This window comes from Vigna unguiculata, chromosome 9 (genome assembly GCF_004118075.2).
Source record: "Vigna unguiculata cultivar IT97K-499-35 chromosome 9, ASM411807v1, whole genome shotgun sequence".
In the NCBI taxonomy this organism is placed as follows: Eukaryota; Viridiplantae; Streptophyta; class Magnoliopsida; order Fabales; family Fabaceae; genus Vigna; species Vigna unguiculata.
The window spans coordinates 10,973,528-10,996,032 of NC_040287.1; the positions used below are offsets into that span (position 1 = coordinate 10,973,528).

Below are 22,505 nucleotides of genomic sequence, written 5' to 3' on the forward strand. Positions count from 1 at the left end.
ATATGCTTCTCAAATGGCTCATTGCCCAAACCAAACATTTCTCAACATTCGTGTAACGCATATTCCCTTGTCCTCCACTGTCACCTGAATGCACCAGCTTCACGTCTTTTCACATTTCAAAAATCAAAACTCAAGAAATCCCACACAATAATAACATTAACAATCACAAAAAGTATTTCAAAGTTTAAAGTAGGCACAGTAAATAGAAATGAAAGCGTGAGTACTACTACTAATGAATCTAAGCCTCTACAAAAGGACACAAGCTGAATTATAAATAGAACTCCAAGATATGACAAAAGAGAAAATGCAATGTGGCTTCACAATATTAAAGATCCATCTGTTTGAATTTTGATGTAGGGTAATAGAAAAAACCAAAGTAGAGATTCTTTGTTTTCAAGTGGTCCACGTCATGTCGTTCTCGAAAATCCAGTGGCACACCTCAATCTTCCCAGGGCCTGACCCCAATGCCAAGAATGCCCCATGTTCCGGGCCCCATGCTGACGTGTCAATGTGACAGATGGCAACGCCATAATTCATCTTCTCCTTGGTTTCCACGTTAAGGATATCAGCTTCATAAACTCTCACTCGGGGTACACTGTGGCAATAATACAGCAAGTAAGGGTACAAACTCTGATGACACGAAACTGATTTCGTTACTTTTCCACCGTCCATTGGGTAGACCTTACCAATCATCACACTCGATCCTGAACCGTTCACATTCTCCGTGGTCCTCACCACAGCACTGGGACCCAGCACCGATGCCGCAAACTCTATCATCTCCTCTGCAGACGCAACACACCGTTTCGTCTCTCCCCGGCTCGGCGCCCTCTCGCACTCACCCAACGCGTTAACCATCACGCGCTCCGTCGAAGACCCCTCCCGCGCGTCGAACAATTCCCTCATTTCGTCTATCCTTGCCGACGAGAACGGTAATTTCGAAGCAATCGCCAGGGGCAAAAACGACCTTGCAGGCATTTTATCTTTAATGTTAGGCATTGTAATCACGTTCCCTTCCTTCATCATCGATTCTCTGAAGAACTTACCCGGCTCCACCCGCTTATTAACAACTCTGCCACTTGTTGCGCTGAAATTGCGATACTCTGAAAACGACGCGCCGTCTTTGTTGTACACTTTAAACGCGCGGCCTAAGCCGTAAGATTTAAACCCGAACGAACTCTTCCCCGTCGCGCCCTTTCCGTACTCCGCGAAACTGTCGTTTCCGACGTTGAACGACATGCCGTAGTTCTCGAATGAGGCGGTGCCGGACTTCGACCTCGCGGCGTAGCTTTCGAACGAGTCGTCGCCGACATTGGCGCGGTTCCGGTAACTGATGAAATTGTCGGCGGCGGATCCTCTCGATCCGGCTCCGTATGTTTTGAAAACGTTCCGCGGATTGTTACCGTTGAAGCTGTAGGACCTGAAGGAGTCGTTGGCTGCTCCCGCGCTGAAGTCGCCGTAATTGTTGAATTTCGATTGCAGAATGTTCGCGTCGCTGGCGTAATTCTTGAACTCGCTGGTTCCGCCAATGACGCGTTTCCCGTAGCTGGAGAAGGATTGCGATCCGGAGTTTGTTTCGTTGCCGTAGCTGGCGAACGAGAGTTTGTGGTTGGAGGAGCCAGAGTCGTAGGTGGTGAAACCGAGGTTGGGAACGTTCACCGTTTTATCGTAGTTGTTGAAATCGCTGGAGGATTGAGACGCGGCGGAGCCGTAGCTGGTGAAATTCGTATTCGCAACGTTACCGTTATCGGCGTAGTTCTTGAACTGTTCGGCACGGCGCGTCGAGGAGTCGCTGTATCTCCGAAACGCGTCGTTGTTGGCGTTTAGGCCGTTGGAGTAGTTTTTGAAGGAGTCGACTCCGTCGACCCGAGAGGAACCGTAGTTAGCGAAGTGTTTGTTGTTGTAAACGGCGAAGTTGGCGTCGTCGTTTTTGCGCTGGAGTGTGTGCGTGTTTGATGCGTCGACGTCGAAGGAACAGAATAAGTTGGGTGAGGAGCAGAGGGATTGGTGAAGCTTGGGATTGTAGGGTTTTGGTTTTTCGTTCAAAAGTTTGTTGAGAATACCATAGTGTTGTGGGGTAAGAGGTGAAGCTTTGGCCAGAAGAAAGTGAGGGATTGGAACCTTATTGGTGACTCGAGCGTTCCAATAGCGAATGAGAGAGGCTTTGGGGCTGAATGGGTTTATGCGCTCGCGTGTTTGAAGCAGAGGTGTGTAATTACTTGCCAGAGAAACCTGCATTTGTGGAACAAAAGTTACAGAACATGGAAACAAAACAAAACAGAGCAATGCAATGCAATGCAATGTGGTAGGTTTATTATTGCTGTTATGTTGTTGTTATGCAAATTATAAAGGTAAGACTCTAAGTGTTTGTTCTTACATGGAAAGATGAGAGCGACAAGAAGAAGCAGAAGAAGAAGTGGATGATCATTTTGAAGGTGTGAGAGCGTGTTGCGTGGGGAGTGGAGAGAAACTAGACAGTGATATAGAAGAAGAAAAATAGAGGGGCCATTGATCGCTTGGAGCCGGGGGACAATAAATTTGTGGTCTCCCCAGACACAGTTTGCTTTTCTCTGCGCGAACATGGTATCAATGACTAGGTACGATGCTTTTTTTTTTTCTCTTTTTTTTTCTCTCTTTATCTTATGCAGTGGCTCTGAAGATAAGTATGGGTAAGTTTATACTTTCTTATATTTATATCAAAAACGTCTTTTTATTTGGTTGTCTTTTCTGCTATTGCTCCTTAGATAGTTAAATAGCGTGGCCTCGTTTGAGTTGCAGGTGAAGGTGTTATGTTGCACTAGATAGTTAGTGGACCACATATGCTTCTTGTAGCACAGTGAACCATGATGATTTATAGTATAGTAATGGTCAAGTGGATGCTGAGAATAGGATCATAGTTCTTATTTTGAACATTTTTATTGAATGGATTAGGTAAAGTTAAAATAACAGATAAACTAGGCAATTAGTCCAAGTGTGGGACTCTGAACTCGGGTTCTGTAGATGCTTCCCTTTTGACTTTAGCTGTTCATTAACCGAGTAGTGGGCCTTCATTTACTCAATTCATCTAACTCCACCATCATTATTAATTTGATGGATTCATTATTTTATTAAAAACCCTGAATCTACAGAACTATCATTTACCTAAAATTGTGCTGAATGAGTTAAAGTTCTGTAAAATTTAAAAACAATGAATGTTTTCTTCTGCATAATAAAATTAGATGAGAGTGAGGTTCTGTTTCCTTCAGATTGAAGCTATGTGATGAGCTTGATACCCTTTTGCAAGGATCAAGGTGGTCTTGGTTGGATAGACTGATTGTCAGGTTGTGGTGAATGACATTCAAGTGAGTATAGGGACATCACATGTAAGGAATGCGATGTTTAAGTGAGTGCAGATGAAAAGATAAACTAAATTAATACAAGATTCCTTTTATGGACTCTTCTATTGTTGTAACTAACTAGGTATTTAGGATTAGTTTTGGTATCTCAATACTTCGCCATTAATTGGGTCAGCAAGTGAGTCAAGCTAGAATTCAGATAGGTTGGTCAGCTTAAGAATAAGTATGATTTCGTGAAATTATTTTTTCTCAAAATCTTATAAAAAATATAATATATACTTATTTTTACAAAATAAATTATATTAAACATAAAGTTTAATCAACTTTCGACCTCTCTCTAGCATATAATGTGTTTTGGTTTTAGTCATTATTATATTTTTGTTTAACTTTGTTTTCTTTCTTTTTGTTTATTTATTCTAAGCGTTAACCTTCTTTCTTAATCTTAACTATGTCATGACTTTTATGTTTTCAAAAATCTCACCTCAACACATGCATTACAAAGACTAAAATAAAAAAATAAGACGTATAAGAGTTAATTAAAAGATGCTTTTTTAGATTAAAATAGAATTGATATATCTTTTTGTAATAAAATAAAATATTAAATAGTTTTAGTCATTGAATATATATATATATATATATATATATATATATATATATATATATATATATATATATATATATATATATCAAAAACAAAAAAAAAACATTTAAAAGAGAAAATAAAAATAAGCATTTACAAAACATACATTTAAGTATTGTACCAAAATTTACTTATAAATAAGGACAAATAAATTAAAAATAGTAAATTTAAGAAAACAATGTTATTTCCTGCAATTTGCACTATTTTAAAGAATAAAATTTAAATTAAATTAATAATAATAATAAAACGTACATACCGCAAATCAAATGTAAGTATTATGTGCTGACTAGGGATGTCAAAAACATCCGTATTCGCGGGTATCCGCGGATGAAACCCGCAACGGGTAGGAAATGGATATTAAAAATGAATACCCGTTACCCGCGGGTATGGGTATTTTTGATACCCACATGTTAACGGGGCGGGTACGGGTATCATAGTATCCGTACCCGTGGATACCCGTACCCGCTAAACTTTACCTTATATATATATATATATATATATATATATATATATATATATATATATATATATATTAGTAAACAACATTATGAGTCTTTATCCAATAATGGTGGTCAGATTCTTACCCCACAAATGAGTAAATTACTTCCATATACTGTGGAGGTATTGATGTGTCTCTAAGATTGGTTATGGACCAACATGGAAGGTAATGAAATTAACACTTTTACTTAGATATTTTAATTAAGTGATTGTTAGAAATTTTACTTAACTTCTTATGTTTTAAGGCTCTTCTAGATTAAAATTGGACAACATGAAACTTTATACAATGTTGCAAGAGGTGGACATTGATGAAGTTAGTAATTTCTTTAATATTTTATTCAAAAATAAACTACAATATAAATTGGTAGTGATTTTTTATTTGTTTGTTTTTCAAGAATCAATCGGAGAAATGAGACTTGTTGATCTAAGCACTAATTATGGTTAAATATTTATTTTTTTAAAATAATTTTGTAAATACCCGCGGATACCCGCGGATATGAAAAAAATAGACGGGTACCTGCATAACGGATACCCGACAGATATGGGTACGGGTACGGGGCAAATATTTATCCAACGGGTAGGGTACGGGGGAGCTACTACCCGTACCCTACCCTACCCGTTCACATCCTTAGTGCTGACAAATCGGATCGCACGTGCGAAAATGCAGTCCACAGTGGTGCAGATATTTCGGTCAGAGTAAGGAATTGGACTAGCGTTACATTTTCTCAAACTTTAGCTTAACGGTAAATAAAATATGTTACTGTATTAACAAAAGATTATTGTCAGAGTATATTAAATAATTACGAAATAATATATTATTATTGCGTAGAAAAATTTGCACTACCCACCAATTAGGATCCATTATTTTTTGTTTTTAATATAGTTATTATAAACGTTAATAACTAGTGAATGTATTAATTAGATTCAATTGTTGAAAAGCTTTAGCATTTTAGCCAATCTTTCACGGTCTGATTTTTTTTTTTGTAAATTATTTTATATTTCATTTTTAAACGTATAAAATTATTTACTAAAATGCATGTTTTACAACGATTATAATATGAATTTCAAATTTTATTGATGATATCTTATTCAGGAGGCTTAAGGTCCAAGCAAGTAAAACTTTATCTTAAAGTTTGTAAAAGAGTTTCTAATATTATTTTGTAAGCAACAATGGTGGAAGATTGGTTTTTTTTTCGAGCCATCGCAGGGAGTTCAGAATTTACTTAGGTCAAATGTATGAACCAGTCATCGCCAAGAAGAAAGTTACCGCAAAAAAAAAGAGAAACAATAATGATAACTGACGAAGGAACCAATTTCTCTATTCTTTTGTGCATAGTGTGTGTAGGCATGTACCTGAATTGCTACATGCTCCTTCTTGATTTAGGTCTTGATTTAGGTACGGTATATATGAGCATGTACCAGACATATGGTCATTTTTTATTTTGGTATAGTGTGTGTGGTGTGTGTGAGTGCGCGCGTGTGCGTGCGCGTGTGTATATATATATATATATATATATATATATATATATATATATATATATATATATATATATATATATATATATATATATATATATATATATATATATATATATATATATATATATATATATATATATATATATATATATATATTGTACCACACCTAACCAAACAAGACCAAATTAGTAAACAGTGCATATCAAGACAGCCAAGTATACAACCTAAGTCGGCTTAGCATAACCTATACTGGTCTTGACCTAAACTTCTAAAGGGACACCCTACACCAACGTGTGTGTGTGTGCGTGTGTGTGCGTGTGTGTGTGCGTGTGTGTGTGTGTGTGCGTGTGTGTGTGTGTGAGTGTGTGTGTGTGAGTGTGTGTGTGTGTATGCGTGTGTGCGTGTGTATATATATATATATATATATATATATATATATATATATATATATATATATATATATATATATATATATATATATATATATATATATATTGTACCACACCTAACCAAACTAGACCAAATTAGTAAACAGTGCATATCAAGGCAGCCAAGTATACAACCTAGGCCGGCTTAGCATAACCTATACCGGTCTTGACCTAAACTTCTAAAGGGACAACCTACACCAACGTAAGCCATCAAGACAAATAGCCGACCTAGACCGACTACTCCAGCATATCCGCTAAGTTTAGAACCTAGGCCGACCACTCTAATGAACTCAACATAATGGAAACGTCCACATCCAATAAACCTTAAGGGCTTGGTCAAGACCCAGCCCATGAAATGGTGAAACGTCATTAATGCTCTATAAATACACGTGGATCCCATCATTTAAAGGTACACATTCATTAATCACTGATTTGACTCTCGGAGAACTTTGACTTACTTGAGCTTCGAAGATTCTTCTGCAGGTAACCCCTCCTGGGTTCAAGCTGATATGTACCAACCAGAAGGAGGCCAACCGAAGAGATAGCAGACTACATGGTAAGGTGACGCTTGTGCCTAACTTATCTTATTTGTTCTCTGCAGGAACAATTGGCGCCCACCATGGGGCACAAGACGAACACCTTTAGTACCCGTTTTTCTCTGAAGATGGTTTCTACCCGCAGCAGAGCTGGAGCTAACAATCCCTCTCCGGCTTTCCAGCCTACAGAGGAAGAAAGTGAATACAATCCCACCCCCCACACCTTCACCACCACCCAACAGACACCTGTTACCTCTACCCATCCCCATCACTTTCCATCCGGTCAACCGGGGCTCACCGCACCCCCAACTCCCGCCCCCACCCTCCTTACCACCCATATCCCCTACAACATACCCACCGCCCTCCATACCACACATATCCCACCCTACAACCCACAATATCTTCCCATAACCCACATTCCTCCTCACAACATCACCTCCACCTTTCCTGCTATGATTAACCACCCACCCCCACCTCACATGCCCCCTCCTCACCAGCCTAGACGGCGGCACACATTCACGGATTTTATCGCTAATACCTCTCTCTCGGCCCAGTGGGAACCATTCACCCTGGATCGCTATACCGGCGAAACCGACCCTGACGAGCACCTGAAAGTCTACATCACCCACCTGTACACATCCCAAGACGCAGTCTTTTGCAAAGCTTTCCCCACCACCCTCAAAGGCCCTACCCTAGAATGGTTCACCACCCTCTCGCCCTACTCAATCGATAGTTTCGACATCCTCTCCCACATGTTTTCCACCCATTTCGCCAGAAGCCGTCCCCATCAAACCACCACCAAATCCCTACTGGGTATCAGACATGAACCTAATGAACCACTCAGAGCGTTCATCGATCGCTTCAGTAAAGCCGCCCTTCGTACACCGCACCTCAACCAGGAGATGATTCTCCAATGCATGACTCTCACCCTACAACCCGGCCCCTTCACCAACAACGTCTATCTCCACCCACCTGCCTCCATGCACGAACTCAAGCTGCGTGCAGCCGACTACGTCCGCATGGAGGAAATGCAAACCCTTCACACCAAATTCTGCAGCGACTACGCCGCCACCAACTCCAACCCCACCCCACAACCTAACCCACGCCCTGATACTCGCCCACGTGAACCCCGCCAACCTCGCTTCACCAGATACGCCCTCCTCACAGTAGCCCGCTCCCGCATTCTAGACGAAGTCCTCCAAGCCAATCTAATCCCTCCACCACGCAAGACAACCACACCTCCCAACGCCGACATGACCAAATATTGTCGCTACCACCGTAACCATGGTCACACTACAGAAGAATGCAAAACACTCCAGGATAAAATAGAAGAACTGGTCCGTGCCGGCCACTTTCGTCGCTTCATTCGTAGGGATGACCATTCCTCCTCCTCTCGATCCCGCCACCCCCTGCGACCTGACCACAGACTTCAACCAAATGACTCCCATCACAATAACCACCCCACCCAACCCAACAATCAACAACCAGAGCCCGCCCGCACCGACATCACCCTTGCCAACCCCCCCTTACGAGGCACCATTAACACCATCGTCTGCCAGAAAGAGACACCTCCGCCATATACAATCCATCAACCATATCTACCATTCCCACCACAGACGCCGTATGCCCCCTATCATATTCACAGATGACGACTTCCACGGTCTCGACCACCAATAGGATGACCCCATGGTCATCACTGTCGAAATCGAAAATTATGCTGTTAAGAAAGTCCTTATGGATCAAGGCAGCTTAGTTGACATCCTCTACTGGGCCACCTACCAAAAATTACAACTTCCTGACACCGCCATGATCCCATATGATGAGCCCATATACGGCTTTTCCGGCGAACAAGTATCCACCCGGGGCTACATAGACCTCCACACCGTCTTTCGGAACGGAACCCAAACCAAAACCATCCCAAAGCGCTTCCTTATTGTCGATGCGCCAACATCTTACAACATCCTCCTAGGCCACCCTTCCCTCAATACACTTGGCGCAATCGTCTCTATCCCTCACTTGGTCATGAAGTTCCCTGCCCCATCCGGCGACATCTTGACCATACATTATGACCAGCGCTTGGCACGCGAGTGCTACATGGCAAGCTTACGACCACAACTCCCAATCCAACAAACCAACCATATCGAACGACCCCCTGGTTCCAGCATAGCCCTATCCGGCGAGGACCTTGACCCCAGAATAGGCCGGGATGTCCGCCTCGAACCAGTCGAGGACACCACTCCTCTAGAGCTCCCCAATGGCCACTCCATTAACATAGGCACCGGTTTAAACTCTGACGAGCTTGCCACAATCACACCCATCCTCATCAACAACACAGATCTCTTCGCCTGGTCGCAGACCTCCCTGGAGTAGACCCCCAGGTGGCATCCCATAAGCTGTCCATATATAAAGAAGCCCGCTACGTATCCCAGAAAAAGCGCAAGCTTGGGGAAGAACGCCGACAAGCAGCCAAGGTGGAGGCCGACAAGTTATTGAGCGCAGGATTTATAGAAGAAGCTCAATACACCACTTGGCTTTCTAACGTTGTCTTGGTAAAGAAAGTCAATGGCAAATGACGAATGTGCATAGACTACACGGACTTGAATAAAGCTTGCCCTCGCGACGCCTACCCCTTACCCAACATCGATCGACTCGTAGACGGCGCGGCAAGAAACAAGGTGCTTAGCTTTTTGGATGCATATTCAGGTTATAACCAAATCTCCATGGCCACAGCAGATATGCATAAGACCGCCTTCATCACGGATGATGCCAACTACTTCTATAGGGTCATGCCCTTTGGCCTAAAAAACGCCGGGACAACTTACCAACGACTAATGGAGAAAGTCTTCAGCCACCTAACAGGACATTGTGTTGAAGTATACGTCGATGACATGGTTGTCAAGTCCCCAAGCCATCATCAACACGCTGAAGACCTGGCGGCAGTATTCTCCGCGCTGCGCCAATATAACCTCCGCCTAAATCCCGACAAATGCGTATTCGGCGTCGACCGGGGTAAATTCCTTGGTTTCATGTTAACCCAACGCGATATAGAGGCTAACCCTGAAAAATGCAAGGCTATCATCGAAATGTGTAGCCCCACTACTGTCAAAGAAGTCCAACGTCTCATTGACCGTCTCACCGCCATCTCTCGCTTCCTACCCAAACTAGCTGAATAAACTCAACCCATAATCCAACTCCTAAAGAAATCCACCTGGTTCACGTGGACTGATGATTGCGAACAGATCTTCCAAAAACTCAAAACAACCCTAACCTCACCGCCTATCCTCTACAAACCAGACACCAGCCAACCCCTGCTGGTATACATCACGACCACCGACTATACCGTCAGCGCAGCGCTTGTTCAAGAAGTAGAAGGCACACAACATCCTGTGTATTTTGTGAGCAGAACACTGCAAGATCCTGAAACCAGGTATCAGATGGTAGAAAAATTAGCCCTATCCTTGGTCCACGCAACACGCCGCCTTCGCCCATATTTCCAAAACCATACCATAACCGTCAAGACCGACTACCCAATCCAAAAAATATTACAAAAGCCGGATCTAGCCGGATGCATGTCATCATGGGCCGTGGAACTGTCAGAATTCAACATCCGCTATGAACCCCACGGCCCCATCAAAGCCCAGTGTCTTTTAGACTTCATCAACAACCTACAACAAACACCCATTGAGGACCAATGGACACTTCATGTAGATGGCTCCTCAAACCCAAGGGGTGCCGACGCCGACATCGTCTTAGAAGGCCCCAACGACATCCTCATCGAGAAATCCCTTCACTTTGCTTTCAAAACGTCAAATAACCAAGCCGAATATGAAGTCATCCTCGCCGGCCTTTTCCTAGCCCGTGAAGTCGGCGTCAAGAAGTTAACATGCAAAACCGACTCCAAACTCACCGTAGGTCATCTAAATGATGAATTCCAAATCAAAGACCCCATCCTCCTACAATATTATCATCTAGTTTGTGCGGTTATTCAATCCGCTTTCGAACAAGTCCGTGTCGAACACATCCCGAGAATTGACAATGTCAGAGCCGACATCCTTTCCAAATTGGCCAGCACCAAACTCAGAAACTGTAATCGATCCCTACTATAGCAAACACTCTCCACACCTTCCATCACACACACTTGCCAAATATTAACCCACACCCTAGCAAACAACGTCACCCCCTCCCAAACCCAAAACTGGACCACCCCCTACATTCAATACCTCAAAACCGGTAACCCCCCTTGACGCGGACAAAACTTGGCTGGCTAAGGCTGCCAGGTACACTATGGTAGGCGATGACCTCTATAAACGCGGATACGGCCAACCCCTACTTAAATGTGTCACGACAGAGCAAGCCCAATATATCATCAAAGAGCTACACGAAGGAATTTGTGGTTATCATTCAGGTGCACGCACCATGGCTACAAGAGTTCTCAGAGTCGGATACTTCTGGCCCACTATAGAAGCAGACTGTCAGGATCATGTCAGGAAGTGCAAGCCATGTCAGAAGCACGACAACCTTATTCATCAGAAATAGGAACAACTACACCACATACTATCCCCATGGCCATTCGCTAATTGGGGAATGGACATCCTCGGCCCCTTCTCACCCGGCAAGGGGCAAGTAAAATTCCTAATCGTAGCCGTTGATTATTTTACCAAATGGATCGAAGCCAAGCCGCTAACCACCATCACGGCCCAGCAAGTCCAGCAGTTCGTGTGGAAGGACATTATATGCAGATATGGTGTACCACATACCATTATAATAGACAATGGCCGACAATTTATTAACAAGGAGTTAGCCAAATTCTACACCGGCCTAGGCATCAAGCACATCACGAGCTCTGTAGAACATCCACAAACCAATGGGCAAGCAGAGGCAACAAATAAAGTCATCCTCGTAGAGCTGCGCAAGAGGTTGGATACCGCCAAAGGCCGATGGCCTGAAGAGTTAATAGAAGTACTATGGGCTTACAGATGCACCCCCCAATCATCAACAAACGAATCCCCATTCAGCTTAGTTTACGGCGTAGACGCCATGATACCAGTAGAAATTGGCGAACCATCCCTGCGCCGAGAACTATACGACCCAACCCACAACCACCAAAACATGGCCTTACATCTCGACCTCCTACCCGAACTCAGAGAAAAAGCCCAAATACGCAATCTAGCTGCCAAACAACGAGCTGCCAGAAAATATATATAAGTTACACTTAGTTCGAACAATTCTTTCAATACATTGAAATCACCTTAAAATAATGTATTTAGAAAAAATCGAATAAGTATATTATTAGGTCTTCTCCAACTAAATACTCTTCCCTTTGTAGAAATTTAAATGATTCAAACAAGAAAAATCAAATTTTAACTAAATATAATCGTACAAAAATTTAACCGTATAATTTTTTTCCAACATTATTAGTTATTTTTTCATTGTATTTATGATAAAAAATTATTCAGACCTATGTACCTATTCACAAAAGAAATACACTATATCATCATTTTGCTTGCTTCTCCGTTGTAGCTTTCTTGACAACAACTTCCTAGGCCACATCTTTCTCGGTAGCCTCATCCTTCTTGTTCTTGGCAGCTTGTTTCTTAGCCACTTCTTTCTCACTAAACTCTTCATAAGTCTGAACTAAGAAAATCTCGAACATTGTACATGCGATGGGACGAGAAAGTTATCTTCTAATTTGTTAAAGAATGTATAAGTACTAGTCCTTCTACCCGTGCAACGCACGGGTTTTTTTTACATATAATATTTGTGGTAATAGCAATTGGTTTTTGAATATTTAATAATCTATATGATGAGAATCTAATGTTTTTAAAAGATGTTGAAGTGCATCAATAGAATAGATGAATTTAGACTGTAATTAAAGTGGTATGTCAAGTTAATATTTGATTTCATTGAATATTATCTTCAACCACCAACAACAAAAATATGACTAATACACTACTTTGTTAAAATAACAATAAAAAAAGAATAAATTACATACCTAGAATGTCTCATTTGTACACAACGACTTCTTTGTTCAACCTTTTTTGTACCATGATTTTCCTGCATGCAGAGCATAAAATAAATAAGTTGATATATATTTATAACAGCTTTGAAATGAAAAAAAATATTAGAAATGACATACCTATAATTTATTCTTTTTCAAAGAGTTTCAAAAATTTCTTTGTACACAGTTGTGTTTGTTACCTTTCCATCTTCATCCAATATAAGTATTTTCAATCCTCTTTTGGTTTTGACTCTAAAAATAACAACATATAGTTGGTCATGTGTGAATACAGGTTGTGGAAGATAAAGGCCGACTCTAGAAAGTGTTTGTCCTTGACTTTTGTTAATCGTCATTGCAAAGCATAACGATATCGGAAACTGTCTTCTTTGAAATTTGAAAGGCAACCCAGAATCAGATGGCACTAAATCCATTCTTGGTATAAAAATCCTGTCACCAATGTTTTTTCCAGTAATTATAGTTGCATAGATTACATTCTTGCCTAAATGGTTGACTTGCAATCTTGTGCCATTGCATAGACCTTTCGCTTGATCAATGTTTCTCAAGAGCATAATTGGAACACTTGTTTTCAACTTCAGTTTATGATTTGGTATGTCTGAACATTTGATATCATTTAAAAATTCAGATGTAAACCATTCAGATTGCACTTCATCTTGTTCATAAGATTGGCAAGGTGTATCTGAACTTAAATAAGTCACGTCTTCACCACCGATTAAAGACAACATGAAATCATTTACTTGCTCTACAGAATCATTTGTTGGGCACAAAATTGCTCTATCATCAAAATAATTAGGCTTCAGCATGTTAACCACAAATTGAGGATAGACAAATTCAACCAATGCCAATAAAGGTAAATCTGTGTTTGTAATTAGGAGTTCTTCTGGAATTTCAACCATGCACTCACCATTCTCATTTAGATCCATTTTTCCGTCTCCAATCTTCAATATCCAATCAGCAAATTCTTGAATCTCATTGGCTGTTTGAGTATTTGATGTAGTACTTAATCTCATGTTCTTGGATAACTTTAGCATTTTACAACAATTCCATAACTCTGAATAGTTGATTGCTGATTTTATGATATCAAACCTAGATCCTTTTTTGATAACTGGTAGAATTTGTCTAAAGTCACCTCCCAACACAACTGCTTTGCCACCAAATGGTTTGTCTTTATTGCCATCATCAACATTTCGCATAATATCTCTTAGTGTTCTATCAAATGCCTCAAAGCATATTTTATTCATCATTGGTGCTTCATCCCAGATAATCAAACTGGTTGCCATAAGAAGTTTTGCTCTGAGACTACCTTGTGCTATGTTGCAAGTTGATTAATCGTTAATTAACAATGGGATGCAAAAGGTAGAATGTGCTGTTTTTCCACCAGGAAGTAATAAAGAAGCAATTCCACTTGATGCTACGTTTAAAACAATCATGCCCTGGCTTCTTAGACCAGCTGACAATGTCTTCCACATAAAAGTCTTACCTATACCACCATAGCCATATAAGAAAAAGAATCCTCCCTTTTTTGAAAGAACTGCTGTCATGATATCCTGATATACATGAATTTGTTCATCATTTAGTGCTTTAAACAAACTGTCATGTTCTTTCACCATGTCTTATTTATTATATTGCAGCTCATCAACAATAAATCTATTATTGAATGTATGTCCATCTGAAAGATCAAGTTGAGGTAATGAAGGATAATCTTTCAAACTTCTACCATTTGACATTAGCATTTCCTGTATTTCAAGCAGACATATTTTTTGTAATTCAGCAGTCTGAATTTGAAGACCTGCAAGAAGTAAATAATACAATTAAAATATATATGTATAGCAAATTAAATAAAAAACAATATAAAATACCTGGTAAGTTCATCTCCTTTCTTTTTTGGTACAAAATTCCATCACATAAGATACTCCAAGTAGAATTCCAAACTATATCGGGTTTAGAAATTGTATTCATCGACAACAAAGTAACAAATAGTCTTCTAAGTTGATGCCCAGAAGCAAATTCACTTGCTTCTTTTATTGCATCAATATATTCTTTATCGTCAACCAACAATCCCAAAACATAGCAAGCTTCTTGGTATGTTTCATAATATTTTCCATCAATTGTCTTAATGCTTTCATAATCAATACAACCTTTGTGAATGGTAAGTAATATCCTCAAATAATAAAGTTCTCAAGACCCAGGAGGAATATAAGTAAGTCTACCAATGTTGTAGCCTTTCTTCCTTGGTTTCCATTCTTTTTCTTTGGCAAACCACACAAATTTACTTGGAAATCCTGAATAAGTCAATTCTTTACCTTCCTCATAAACTTTGTTAGCCTCAAACCAAGCTAGAAACATTGTGTTAGCATTTTCGTATATGTTGAAGACCACATTAATATCATCATCATCTTTAAACAAAGCTGATTGTTGGCCAGGAAGATGAAATGTCAATCTCTGAACAAGAGGCCATCTGTGATAGATGTCAAAAGAAAATATTCTCCAAGCGGCTTCACATGGTGATAGATACCTACAATCGTAATACCTTTTGATCTCATCAATAATAGTTGATTTTTCAGACTGTGCAGAGTTGTTGCTTATTTTAAGAGTAGCTCTGTCAGGACCTTTGTTCACATATTTGAACAAATATTTTATTGAATTGGTGTTGTTGCAATACTCTGTATTGACGTGTGCTTGATACCTCATTAGAAGTGGTGGATTGTAAGGAACAACACTTCTATTGTCCAGCTTAATTCCATTCTTCTCAACAAATCTACCATTATCACGTCTTCTATAGCATGGATATCCTTCTTCATCAATTGAAGTCGAAGATGTGAATTTTTTAGGATAAAATTTAGAACATCTTCCTTCTTTCATGCAAGGTGAATTATATCTTGCAAGTCCGCATGGTCCATGAATCATGTAACTTGAGACAACTTTTTCCAATTTCGGGTACAAATCCGCATTGGGCAATTCAGCTGATATTACTTTATCAATATCAGTTGAATTCTTCAGTTTGCTTTGTCCATCCAACCATAAAAGTATATGTGCATGAGGTAAACCTCTTTTTTGGAATTCTACTGTATACATTCCTACATATATAAATAAATAATAGATATAGTTGTTAGAATTTAATTTAATAAACATTTATATAATGTATATTACTTCATATATAACATACCTACAGTGGTTTTTCCAAAGAAGTCCTTTTTTTTAAAAAATTTGTCATCATTTCATCCAGCTTCATTTTGAACACTCTACATACAATATCGGGTCTATCTGAAGCTGATAAGCCTTTTGCTAAGACAAATTCTCTTATTTCACTCCAATTGACATTGCATGTTATAGTAATGAACAAATCAGGATATCCAAATTTTTTACAAATTGCCATAGCATCTTGACAAATTGAACATGTATCTGGTACCACTAGTGAATGAAGCAGGCAAAACAATACGTCTTCCAATTAAAGAAGGATCTGTCTCTCCTCTATTAACAGCTTCTTGTAATCCATTAAGAATATCACAGCGAATTAACTTCTGATTAGCTTTGATGAAAGACAACCTTTGGGCTTCAACCATTGTATAGCAATCGACCAGAAACTATTGGAACAATCTGCATGCATTCACAATATTTCTTGCTTCTACAGATCTTTGTTGTATTCTAAAGGCAATAAATTCTCGCAAAGAAATTATAATTCTTACCCTGGATTTAGTTCTTGAATGAGATTCTCTTATTGTGATATCCTCTTGATAACCATCTTCTCCATATGGAAACATGAGAGGATATTGCAGTGGAATGAAAGCTGTGTGAGTTTCATGCAGTCTTGTTAATTCACCAGAACATTTTTTTACCACTATATCTCTGCCTACATCCATATTGCCAAAATCACCAACTATTAATACAGCTATTTCATCACATGAAGGTGTGTTATAGACTCTAAGGTCTTTGTTTCTGCCTCTAAATAGTCTTAGTGTGAAATCTGATTCCATATGTTCCAGTGACAAATATCTTACTCTTCTAAAAGATTTCGCAAGAACATTGTGATTGTCAATCATTTCAATCAAATCAGCAACCAATGATTCATCTATAACAGATTCCTTGGTGTTTAAACTAAAACATAATAAAGAGAATAAATGTCAACAGATGTATTTAAATATTTCATATAATCAAATTAGTTCATATATTCACTGACCTGAAATGCTTCACTATGTTACTCATTTCATTTTCTGTATCATATATGTACAACTGTGCAAACTTTGGCTTTGATCCATGCTCTGGCAATAAACTGCCAATACGGTGATAGTTCTGTCCATTAAGAATAAATTGTGGTGGAGCAGAACCATTGTTCATTGAATTATCTATCTTACCACCAATTGAAGTAAATGAAAACATGCTATTATATACTCTTATATTTTGTAGAAATGATTTGATTCTCTGATCTTCACCATTTAACAAACCTTTAAGAAGATTAGGTGATCTTTTTAATAGTGGAATTTGCACTTTTCCTTTCTGACAACACAATGACAATTGAACTTCCTTTGAGGTGTTACATTTTTCTGCTCTTTTTTCATACCAAAGTTCAGCTTTACAGTATTGGCATTCTAAGCAAGGTTCTCCAATATTGAGAAGTTCTGAACATCATTACAAATCATTAGCATGAAAATGCATATATTTATATCTGCAGTTATATACAATTCTGTTGGAGATTATGTACCTTGTAACTCTCCTTTGCAATACAATTTGTTTGTAGTTGTAATACTTGTAGTATGTGCTTCAATATTAGTAAGATGAAAATTAATTAATGATTTCAAAAAAATTTATATTGACATCAATAAGTTGAATATCTGAATTACCATCATCTCTTATCGTTGCTGAATCATCATTTGTTGTGTCTGAACAATTATGTTGTGTTGTTGTTTCATCATCAAGATTGAATCTGTTTTAAAGTGATTGTATGACTTGAAAAGGATATTTGACAACTTTATTCTTAGAGACAAAATGCGAATCATTTACAACCTCTGATCTGCCACCTATGAAAAACAACAAAAAACAATTGTCCTACCTTCATTGGCATTGTGAGTATGAATATTGTTATATATGAATAAAAATCTACTTACCTGCACTGGAATTGTAATTATTTTGTCCATAATTTCTCTGACTGTTATTGTTAAAAACTGTAGTCATTCAAAAACATTGATATAAATTTAAAATTTGACAGTTTCATTTCATTAAAATAGGTATATAAGAAATTAAGATGAATGTAAAAATATACCGAAAGGACTATTGTATGTTAAAGTAGAAGTTGCAGATTGTGAAGTGATTTGTTGTTCAACTAAAGTACTTGAACAACTTGATAAATTATTGATAGTTACTGCATTGAAATGAAGCTTAGTTTAAAGTGAGACTGAATTAATATTATTCATAAACAATGTTAAAATAAAGTATTGGAAGAACTTCAAAACTGACCAATTTGTCTGTGAAATATTGAATTCAGATTCTGAAGGTTGTTATTGTTGTTGTCAACATCTGGAAAAGGATTATTGTAGAAGCATTGTTTAACAAAATAAACAATAATACTTTAGTGATTCATTTAACAACAATCTGTAAAGATATAGGTTAGAAAAAGAATACTTACTAATATCCAACTATTGTAATGGCTTCCTGTGTATATTTTTCTGAAATGATTTTTCAGATACAGTTGCTTGATATGTGATTAAAACAACAAAGATGTTTGATTATGCATCTGTGTTGTGAAGTTACAATCCAAAACATACATTTACAAATATAATTCTAAAAAGAAATCCTGAGATTTTGTTACTTTGAGAAGAATGGTTTGCAAATTTAGTTTTCTTTCTTGCATTCTCTTCTTTGTCATCTGTAACATAAAAAAACATACAAACATACAAATGCATCCTTTTTAAAAAAAATATTTATGAAGATTTAGGGAAGATAAATGCTTTAAGTAAGATGTTAGTGACTTACATGAATGTTGATTACTTCTTGCATTGAACCTTTGTTGTAGCACCAGCTTCCTTCTCAGCCTTGCATTTTTACAATCGTTTTGCTCCATTACAGTACCAAAATGTTATGGAATAGTTGCAAAGGTTACAATGGAAGAAGCAAAAAGAAAGGTAAGTTGACTCAATGGATGCAAAAGTGTTTACTGTTTTATTACTATATTGGTGAATGTCTTTGTTAAACTTTTTGGTGTAGATTGTACCTCTAATCACAATTGTGGAAACAGAAATATTTGTAATTATAATAAGAAGCAATTGTAAGAGTACAAAAAGTTTTTAGTAGTAGACAAACATTAAAAATAGAAAGAGCATGCAGTGCTGAGTGTTAATACATCAGAATCATTCATATATATAGCACTGATTTCAGAGTTGATTTGTTCTTGCAACTAACAAAACATTTGCTTTTTATGTAGGTACAATCAGACGTCTTTTTTATGCACTACTATATATAGTACAACAAAGAGGACTGTTTCATAGGAATTATCTGCAATTTTAACCTCATTATGTGTGAAACTGATAACATACAATCAATGTATGCACAAACTAAAGCAACATACATCCATACATATGATTATAGAACATAACAAACTTTTCATCAATCGTCGAACTTGTCATCTTTCCATACCATCATATATATTTCATTTGAATTATAAAACAAAATTATTTTATTTATGAATATCATACCATAACATGTATCACTTTTCATCTTTCATAGAATTTCAGAGAAGCTTCAAAGAGATTTCATTGATAAGAAGGTAGAACTATACATATGCATTGCTGAAAATATAAAAACTTCTAAGTTGACAACTACATAAGTAGCAGACATAAGAACAAAACTACTTATACTCAGCAGTTCCAAATAACACCAAAAAACTAACTGTAAATTAAAAATTACAATATGTTAGCACTTTGACATTCTGATTGCTTTTCATATGGTCCACTTCAAACACCAAGTCAATAGTTTGATGAAATCCATGAGAAGTATAAAATTCCTTCCAGCCACTTCCAATTTTGCTAGACTTCTTGGGATGATTTCTCAACGGTAGTTTGCACTTGACTATTTTATGCGGTCCATAAAGATAAATGTATTTAAATCTTCCTTGACGAAGATAATTGCCAAAATCAGCTGGCAAATCCTAAAAATACATAAAGTAATAATGAAATTAATATATGGATAAAATGTTTAAAATAATATAGAAACATAAATGTAAATATGAAATAAACATCCATTTAGTAATAAATATGAAATGAATCTCACCAGATGGCTAGCATTGCATTGGTTTGGATTTTAGAAATATGAAGAAATGCAACTTCGGTCCATTGAAAAGGGGTTCATCTGCCGCAATTCTTTTAAGAAAACGTGCAATAGACAAAGGTTTGCATTTACTGAAAAAACAGTGATGTGAAAGCAAGAATGACCGACATATCCAAAATAAATAGTGTGGAAATCGTGTAGTTCATAAAAGTGCCTTAATTCAGTCCATCCTCCAATTAGCATTGGTTTTTGTAAATTCTTGTTATAAGTGACCACATGTTTATTCCCTTCTTCATCTGTTAAAGTCCATTGACGCTCAAGATCGTCATCATAAAGAATGGCGAATGCACGATCCACAAAACCAATAGTCTCCAAAGAGAGAATTTTTTTAACAAAAACATGGATTAGTTAAGGTTAAAAAGAGGATATTGATTGCAAATCCGTCACACAAAAAAAGAGAGTAGAAGAAATCTTGTAAAAGAAAAAATGTCTGAAAAATTTGACGAAGAACTTACCTCGTCCTGAAGGTGAATAATAGAGAACTGGTACCTACTCATTCTATTAATAACGTCCTCTTCATTGAAGTTGTATTCCATTTGCTTGGACTTTGAGAGAGATAGTAGAGAAAAAGTTGGAAGAATGTAGAATATGATTGAACTGATGTTGAAGTTTGATCAATGGAGATGAATATTTATTTATAGAAGATAAATGACACATGAAAAAATGGGACAATTACAAATAGATTCTTAACCAGTAATGTAATTATTACTGCATTGAAAAACGGGAACACAATTATAAAAGAATATAACATTAAAAAGATATAACGTTATTAAAGATATATTAAATTATTATATTATGCTATAAAATATCATAATATAATATATGTAATATATAACAATAACAATTTTCCAACTATATTTCAACCTCTGAAGTTTAGATATTTAGATATTTATATATAACATAAAATCTTGATAATATAATACAATAACATAAATCGAGGTACTAAGTAAAAATATAATATTTCTTTCGAATTTTATATATATATATATATATATATATATATATATATATATATATATATATATATATCAAAAATTTAATGTACAATATTTAATAAGTTAGTAATTAACAGAAGATAAGTGACTCAAAATTGTATATGGCATCCAATTCTGTTGTGACAACTTAAAATCTGTCAACAGATAATTGCTTTGCCATATTTATCTTATTTATGAAAAGTAATAATTATAAAAAATTGACATTTATAAATTCTGTTTTCAGAACAAATATATATATCTTATTTATGAGTCACAAAAGTTTTCACAAAATATCTTTTTCACAAAATATATGTTATTTACGACTTTAATTACATCATGCTACAAAATAACATCAATTTTCATAAGTTCTGATGTAGCTGGCAGTCATATTTGTTGACAAAAATTGAAAAATGTCAACAATATCTTATGGACCAGCATATGAAAAAAATATAATTCTAAATAATGTAACTCAGAAGCGCATAATATAGTTATAATCAAATTGAACATAGAAGTTGTAGTTCATATGAAATTAAAGACAAAACGACGCGTAGACATAGTACAGTCCCAAAATGAAAGGCATAAAAAAAATTGTCTTGAAATAGAATAACTAAAGTCCAATCTTTTTAATATTTCTTTTTAAAAGCTTCAATGGAACATTGTCTTCTTCGATGGATTCAAGTGATGCAGTCTTCTTTCCAGATTCTCTCTTATGTGAACTGTTACCATCATCATTGGTTGGATTATCTTCGATTAGTTCAGGTGATTAGGATCCAGACTCAATTGTTTCTTTGGTAAATCAGACTAATAAATCCTACAGTACATGTTCAAAATTGATAACATTAATAAAAGTAATAAAAAAAGACATCATTAAAAAAAATTATATCAATTGTATACCTCTGAAATATTAACGGTGGACTCATTGACTATACGCATTTTCCCCTGCTAAACTCACCATTCCCAGCATAAACATCCTTCAAATAGGTATAAATAATGAGATTATAAAAAAGAAAAAGATAACTGAAATTTGTAATCTACCAAATTTCATCGTAAATTATATCTTACCACAGATTTCATGGAAGAATCATTGAACTTTTGAATTATATCATCATTAACACATATTTTCTTTACTCTGAAAGACTGCGCAAGTTTGAAATTGTGATCGTTCCTACTTTCGACTTTAAAAAGCAGACTTTTATCAACTAACTCATCAAACTCCTTAGGCAAATTTCCAGAAGCATTCATCTACAAAAACAAAATAATTAAAGATTGTGTAATTACATATATA

General features: G+C 37.0%; 1 protein-coding gene and 1 long non-coding RNA gene across 4 annotated transcripts; one reads left to right on the plus strand and one right to left on the minus strand.

Annotated features, from left to right (window-relative positions):
• Window positions 1-138: 138 nt before the first annotated feature.
• LOC114164265 (polygalacturonase 1 beta-like protein 2) lies at window positions 139-2,556 on the minus strand. Its single transcript, XM_028048869.1, has 2 exons — window positions 2,375-2,556; window positions 139-2,229 (listed from the first exon to the last, which is right to left on the minus strand). The coding sequence occupies exons 1-2, from the start codon at window positions 2,423-2,425 to the stop codon at window positions 394-396; spliced, it is 1,887 nt and encodes a 628-aa protein (XP_027904670.1). The 5' UTR covers window positions 2,426-2,556; the 3' UTR covers window positions 139-393.
• On the plus strand, window positions 2,023-19,510 carry LOC114164266. 3 transcript variants are annotated; one of them, XR_003599517.1, is made up of 4 exons: window positions 2,023-2,302; window positions 2,383-2,594; window positions 18,937-19,045; window positions 19,345-19,510. It is a non-coding gene; the product is annotated as an uncharacterized LOC114164266 (long non-coding RNA). The 3 variants fall into 3 exon arrangements; XR_003599518.1 differs by having other exon boundaries at window positions 18,990-19,045; XR_003599519.1 differs by lacking the exons at window positions 18,937-19,045; window positions 19,345-19,510 and adding an exon at window positions 13,204-13,518.
• Window positions 19,511-22,505: the final 2,995 nt, after the last annotated feature.

Coding starts and splice junctions, on each gene's coding strand:
- LOC114164265 (XM_028048869.1), bottom strand. CDS start 2,425: ATGATCATCCACTTCTTCTTCTGCTTCTTCTTGTCGCTCTCATCTTTC. Junction 2,230..2,374: donor TGTCGCTCTCATCTTTCCAT/GTAAGAACAAAC, acceptor CCACAAATGCAG/GTTTCTCTGGCAAGTAATTA.